The 5,941-nt window shown below is 42.9% G+C and overlaps 1 protein-coding gene across 6 annotated transcripts in view; it reads right to left on the bottom strand.

Moving 5' to 3' along the window:
* Positions 1 to 5,941, bottom strand: part of LOC147205959 (FYVE, RhoGEF and PH domain-containing protein 4-like) — a 59,488-nt gene that overhangs the window by 1,788 nt on the left and 51,759 nt on the right. For all 6 annotated transcript variants that reach the window (XM_086108260.1, XM_086108262.1, XM_086108261.1 and 3 more), the window contains 12 exons: positions 4,489 to 4,578; positions 4,233 to 4,378; positions 3,913 to 4,069; positions 3,683 to 3,821; positions 2,666 to 2,724; positions 2,439 to 2,585; positions 2,130 to 2,302; positions 1,770 to 1,800; positions 1,585 to 1,665; positions 1,359 to 1,484; positions 1,007 to 1,144; positions 783 to 923 (listed from right to left, as the gene is read on the bottom strand). In XM_086108260.1, the coding sequence (XP_085964386.1) occupies positions 783 to 923; positions 1,007 to 1,144; positions 1,359 to 1,484; positions 1,585 to 1,665; positions 1,770 to 1,800; positions 2,130 to 2,302; positions 2,439 to 2,585; positions 2,666 to 2,724; positions 3,683 to 3,821; positions 3,913 to 4,069; positions 4,233 to 4,378; positions 4,489 to 4,578 (1,428 nt within the window). The remainder of the gene's footprint in view (positions 1 to 782; positions 924 to 1,006; positions 1,145 to 1,358; positions 1,485 to 1,584; positions 1,666 to 1,769; positions 1,801 to 2,129; positions 2,303 to 2,438; positions 2,586 to 2,665; positions 2,725 to 3,682; positions 3,822 to 3,912; positions 4,070 to 4,232; positions 4,379 to 4,488; positions 4,579 to 5,941) is intronic.

Below are 5,941 nucleotides of genomic sequence, written 5' to 3'. Positions count from 1 at the left end.
CTGCCGACATGTCACTTGGTTAATATCAAGTATCAAGTACAACTTTATTGTCAAATGTGCTGTTTCATGTCCCTTTTCTGGACTAATATTTGGATGGTGTACAGTCATGATATTTATTGATTGAGAAGAATGGTGCTCGTGGACTTTTTTTTTAAATGAAACTCATCGACAACTGCAAGTGATTACATGATGCCGGCCGGCATTAAAAGACAAGGCTTTGGAATTTTTTGAAAAGGGGAAAAAAAAAGATGCCTTTCTCCTGGCAAATGGAGGAAAAAGTCCCTGCACACTTTGTTGCCATCGTACTGCATTTTTTGGAAAAGGAAAAAAGATGGCAGTGGTTATTTTGCCACGACCGGCAATTCTCTTAATGGACTTAATGTACCGTGATTACAGCAGGTTAGCCGTGAATCGTTTCTTTTTTAGCATGATATGTCGGCAGCCGGGAATCCGTTATTTTGAAACCTCTCCTCTCACTTTTCAATTTATTTTGTCACATAAAATAGGCTGTTATCAACATTAGTAGTCTAACCCAAACCATAAACCTCAGCAGGCTCGTCAGGGACATTCAATCATTTCTGGGCTGGCCTGAAAAATTCACCAACGCAGAGCGAATCTGACTCCATCACGTCAGCATTTATGGTCAAATGTGCAAATATGGCATTGATTACCGCTCTCGCGCCCAATTTTGTGCGATTGACTGCAAAATTACGCTCGGTGGCATTCGCCACTGTGTCTTCGCAAAAGGTGATTTTGCGTGTAATTCTCTAGGTTGCTTTTACCTGAGGAGCTCCGTAGAGGTAAAGCACTAGACACTCCTTCTCGGGGATAACACACCACATCTTCTGCCAAGGTTTGTTCTTCTCGCAGTACTGCAGGAAGCCACACATGATGCTACTGCCAGTGAATTGAGCCGCCTCGATCTGAATGGAAACAAACAAAAAAATGTAAACACGGGCTGCTCTTCCACAGCTTGAGTTGCTCCTCGAAATGTTTCTGTGCTCACTTCCAAGATGCCTTTCCTCTTGCCCTCGGCAATAGTTTCTCCAGTCAGGATGGAGAAACAGTCCCTGCACACTTTATTCACTTTGTTGCCGTCGTACTCCAGCGGCACCTTGTTGTCGGAGCATTTCCAGCACACCACCTGGGGAGAAGGACATGTAAGGAAGACCCACGCCAACGGTAGCCACAACTTGAAACGGCAGGGCAATCACGTAAAATGCACATCAGCATGCGGGAGAAATGCCCACGATCATCTTTCCAGACAAAAGACAGAATGAATTCTGTGTTAAATATAAAAAAGCCGCGGATGCATCCGGGGTTCCGTCATGTGACAGCTTTGAAGCTTCGACACTTACATAGCCACAAGCTCTGCAGTGATGTCTTCGTCGCGTAAGTGCGTTAAAAGGTTCTTTACATTTCATGCACATTGTCACTTCATTGTCGCGTATCCAGCGAGGAGCACGCTTTCCCAGCTCAGCATTCTGCAGCACATAATTAAAAGCAAAACAAACAAAAACACACGACAATGAGCATTTGTTCCACCGAGAAGAGCCGACTTGTTCTTAAACACGTGATACTAACAGACACCTCCTCCACATCCTTGGATGCGTTCTTGAATGACTCGTTTTTTTGCTGGAAGACCTCAATGGTCTCTCGGAATGCCTTGAGGACACAAAATAGAACATGAAGTGTGACTTTCTAAGCCAACGTAGAGGTCAATGATGGGCTTTATCACATTTTTGGAGTGATGATGTCACCACACGTACCTTGATCCAGCCCGCCTTGTCCTGCTCAGAGCTGAAAATCAAAATAAAGCACTTCAAAACTGTGAACTTCATTGTAGTTTAGCTGTGGTCATTAAAATATTTTTATTTTGTTTTGTTTTTTTAGGCATTTATAGGGTCTAAATATGAACAATGACTTTGCTTATTTAGGATAACATACCATTGTTTAAGTGAAATGATAGTGTTTGACATACAATGACATATAATTACCGGTACATCATTGTGGGAGCAGTCGCGACTTCTTATTTTTGTGCAATAAACCTACAATTCCTCTGCTGCTTCGGTGAAAGATGTTTTTGTTTCGAAAGGCGGATGATGCAATAACTAGGATTGTAATTGCACCTGGCTTGTAGCTCTAAAGTCCTCTCTTTCCCTGAAACCTGGAAGGTGTGAGGGTAGTCCTCATTGGTGGTTTCCAGAACTTTCATCCCATCAATGCCGATCCGCGTCCGAACGGTGTACTTGGGTCCTCCCAGGCTGAATTTGGGCACGCAATACAAGAGCATGTTGTTGAACTGGCATGGAAGGAGGAAAAAAAAAGGAAAAGAAGTTGACATTTTTTTACATTAGTTACATAAAGACAGGAGATGTCAAACATGTCAAATTTAAACAGTGCAGCTTGAGCACATCTCGCTGTTGCGTTGGGCTCACCAGGAAGAGGTATCGCTCCATGGCTGAGGTGTTCCTGGCTGCCAGCTTCAGGATGTGACCTTCTTTGATGAACTCGTTCGAGGCATGAACGATATCCTCCTCCTCCCCGAGCATTTCATAAATCTCCATCAATTTTTTCAGATTTTCCTGAATAAGGAAATGTTAAGAGTCCATTTGAGGCACGGCTATAAAACCGCGAAGAGGATCATTTTATCTGGCGTACTTACAGATTTGCGAATGGCGCTGTTGGAGTGAGTCGCTGCTGTGGCAATGATTTCTAAGGATTCTAGGAGAGTCAAAAGGAAACGTTGAGCTTAAATGTTCTCAACAATGCTGTTATTTTTTTTCTTCTACAAGTGTTATACCGTATTGGCCCGAATATAAGACGGTGTTTTTTTTTTTGCATTGAAATAAGAAAGTGGGTGTCGTCTTATATTCGGGGTCGAGACATTGTACCCATTTACGACGCTAGATGGCGCCAGATATCATTGAAGCGAATGCTGAACTTGACTCCCCAGGCCAAAGTGAACCCCTGTCACGAAGAATAAAAATAAAAATAGCGGTAGCACGAAGAAGAAAAATAAAAAAATCACGGTAAGAAAGAAAAGAGAAGAAAATAATAGAAGAGATAACAGAAAATCGGAGAATCGTAACGACAATCTGGAGAAAAGTGGGTGGAAGATTGGCAGCTGAGAAGTTATATGTTATTTACATTTCAAAAACCAGAAGCCATTCATTTACGAATGTGATTGCACTTTAGTTTACATATTTAAATGTTCAGATATTAAGATTTGAATGAGGCAAAATAACATGCTTTTTCTCTCAAATATATTGTTATAATCATTTGTTTCAGATTTACTGTAATCATTTTCTGTATAAAAATTAATTTGGTGTTCAAAAAGTCTTTTTTCAAACTTGAGTCTTGAAAAAGAGGGGGTCATCTTAGAATGAGGGCCGTCTTATATTCGGGCCAATACGATAATTTAGCACGTTTGAAGTTGTTTGGTACTGTTCCAAAAAATAGCATCCGACTTGAAAACTGCATTTCTGTTTCGCGTATCACCTTCCTGCATTGTCAGTGGCTGGCTTTGAATTCATTGTACATGTAGTCATTGGCCATCCTGCAGTTCAGTCGTTTTATGCAGCACTGTAATGATGTCACTCATTACGGTAACGTCATGAGCATATCGTGTCACCGCTGACCCCGACACATATGCCAAAGTGAGAAGAGTTTGTCCTCTTACTTTCTGCGTCCCGTCTGTCAGGGTCATCCTGAGGAAGTTTCTTCAGGTAGTCTTTGAGAAGCATCTCGTATCGTGGGACTCTCTGCACGGGCTCCAGCATGTGATGCTGAAGTGTCAGGTTGCCACAGGCCTCTTGACTCTGCACACACAGAGAAAACGTATTTGAACTTCACTGAGCGTTTCGGTTAAATTGCTTCATTCTAAAGTAAAAAACAAAACTTGTAACGGACCTGTATCTCCTGAATGATTGACTTGAACTGTGGAGATCGGTCACTCCACTGTTTCAGCAGCTCCATGGCCTTGTCGAAGTTCTTCACATACTCCGCATACATTTTGAGGAAGGGTGTGAGCTTCTGGAGGATGTCTCCAATGCGAGGCATGGACTCCCTGCAGGGAGGAGGAAAGAAAAAAAGAGGGCACGTGTTTTAGGGGACCGAAAGCCTGGAGGGTTGTATGAGCCTAAAGCTCTGTTGGCGTTCGCATTTCTGATTTATGATCATGTAGCTCTGTCAACAAAAGACAAGTAATACTTGGAAGTCAGCAAACTCACCATTCTCCCATTCGTTTCTCTAAGTCAGGAAGCAAAAACTGACTGTGAAAAGTGTTGATGGAGGAGATGTTGGAGAAGATGTTTTTGACCACATCCACAGGGAATGTTCCTTTCATTGCCTCCTCCGTGAGCTTGGCACAAAATTCCTACAGCAGCAAATCACATTTAGTCACTTTTCTACTTGGTGTGCATAGCACACCTTTTTTGGTCATGCGTTATCTGATGAAAGACATAAGACAAAGACATAACATCTCACCTGATCCAACAAGTCGAGTCTTGTAACGTAGGCCTTCTCTGTATGCAAGAGCTCACTGGCAATTTTATACAGTTTCTGCTCATTTGTCTCCTGAAAACAATAAGGACAGATTAGAAAGCAACTCCACGTACAAGTCACAAAATGGTTATTAATGAGACTACGGGCCCTATTTTGGTTGACTGGCGCCTGTATACATTCAGCGTAAAAAAAATGGCCCTAACTCTGTTTACGTGCTGGCACAAGTCAAGTTTAGCATCAGGGACGCGTTGTGCCTCTCTGGGCTTTCCGGCGCTCTGAGTTGTTTCGCCGCTGACTCATTTGATAACTTGGTCACAGAAACTAGTCTGTGCTTGGCATAAATGTGGGCACATCATCATTTTCGTGCCATGTTTGTGAATTTGGTAGATGCGCGATGCCTCACTGGGCGTTCCTGCCGCGCCCCCGGTGCATCATCAAATTTGGCTACAAAAAGTAGTCGACATTTTAGACTCGGCAAAGCTGGACACATTCTGCGCTCTGCAGACATGTGGTGGATGTCATTGGATTTTATGCATGAATATGACACATAGGATTGAGGGTGCAAGGCGGTTTCCAATTGCCCATGTCACATGCATGGCTGACGATATCAACCGCAAGGGGAGATGCATTTTACCACAGACCCTGGCAAGTCTATTTCTGTTTCCCCAATATTTGATGCAAACGAGGGAAGCCGCTAGGGTGGACTGGGATAAGACTACTTCCATCCCACAATGGTTCACTAAAACACAAACGCCCCGTTGCGGCCAATTCTACTCGTGCAAAATCCAGTAAAATACCAAAAGAAAGAAAACCCTATCCATGCGCACAGTTAGTCTGCGCTTTGTTGGGAACGAAAATAGGGCCCGATGGAGTCACACACCGCACATGCAGGGAAGATTTTAAACTAATGTACAATTGTGGAGCATCAGTCTGAAACTCTTAAATTGCGTATGTCTTTAGTAATCTCAAATTAAACATTGACTTGCATGAAAGACATACTGTCGCAAATCCAAAATGCTAAAAAAATACACTCAATTAAGATCAACAAAATTTAAATTAGAATATGTCATATCCCTTCCCAGATACAAGACTGCATGCGCAAATCTCTCAGCACTCGTAGAATCTCGAAGACAAACAACAGATCATGAATTCAATGGAGAAAAGAAGCAGATGTATTTACCGAACTGTACTAGAGCCATCATGAGCTGCTGACAATTGATTGCACATACAGCGCGTGGCATGTGGCACTCACGTGTGTTATTGACACAGAGGTGAGAGCGGATCCAGTTAGGCTGGGATCTTAACAGGAAATGAAACTATAGAAGAAGGGAAATCACGAAGAGCCAAACACAGCAGACAGGCATTGTGAGGCAGATAGTTATGAACGTGACCGACAATAAGTGGGGGGTGGCGATAACAATCCCAACAAAGCATC

This window comes from Hippocampus guttulatus, chromosome 4 (genome assembly GCF_054856545.1).
Source record: "Hippocampus guttulatus isolate MCC_2025c chromosome 4, RoL_Hgut_1.0, whole genome shotgun sequence".
Lineage (NCBI taxonomy): Eukaryota > Metazoa > Chordata > Actinopteri > Syngnathiformes > Syngnathidae > Hippocampus > Hippocampus guttulatus.
Note: the sequence above shows the minus strand (reverse complement) of the source record. Positions and strands in the feature narration are given on the sequence as shown.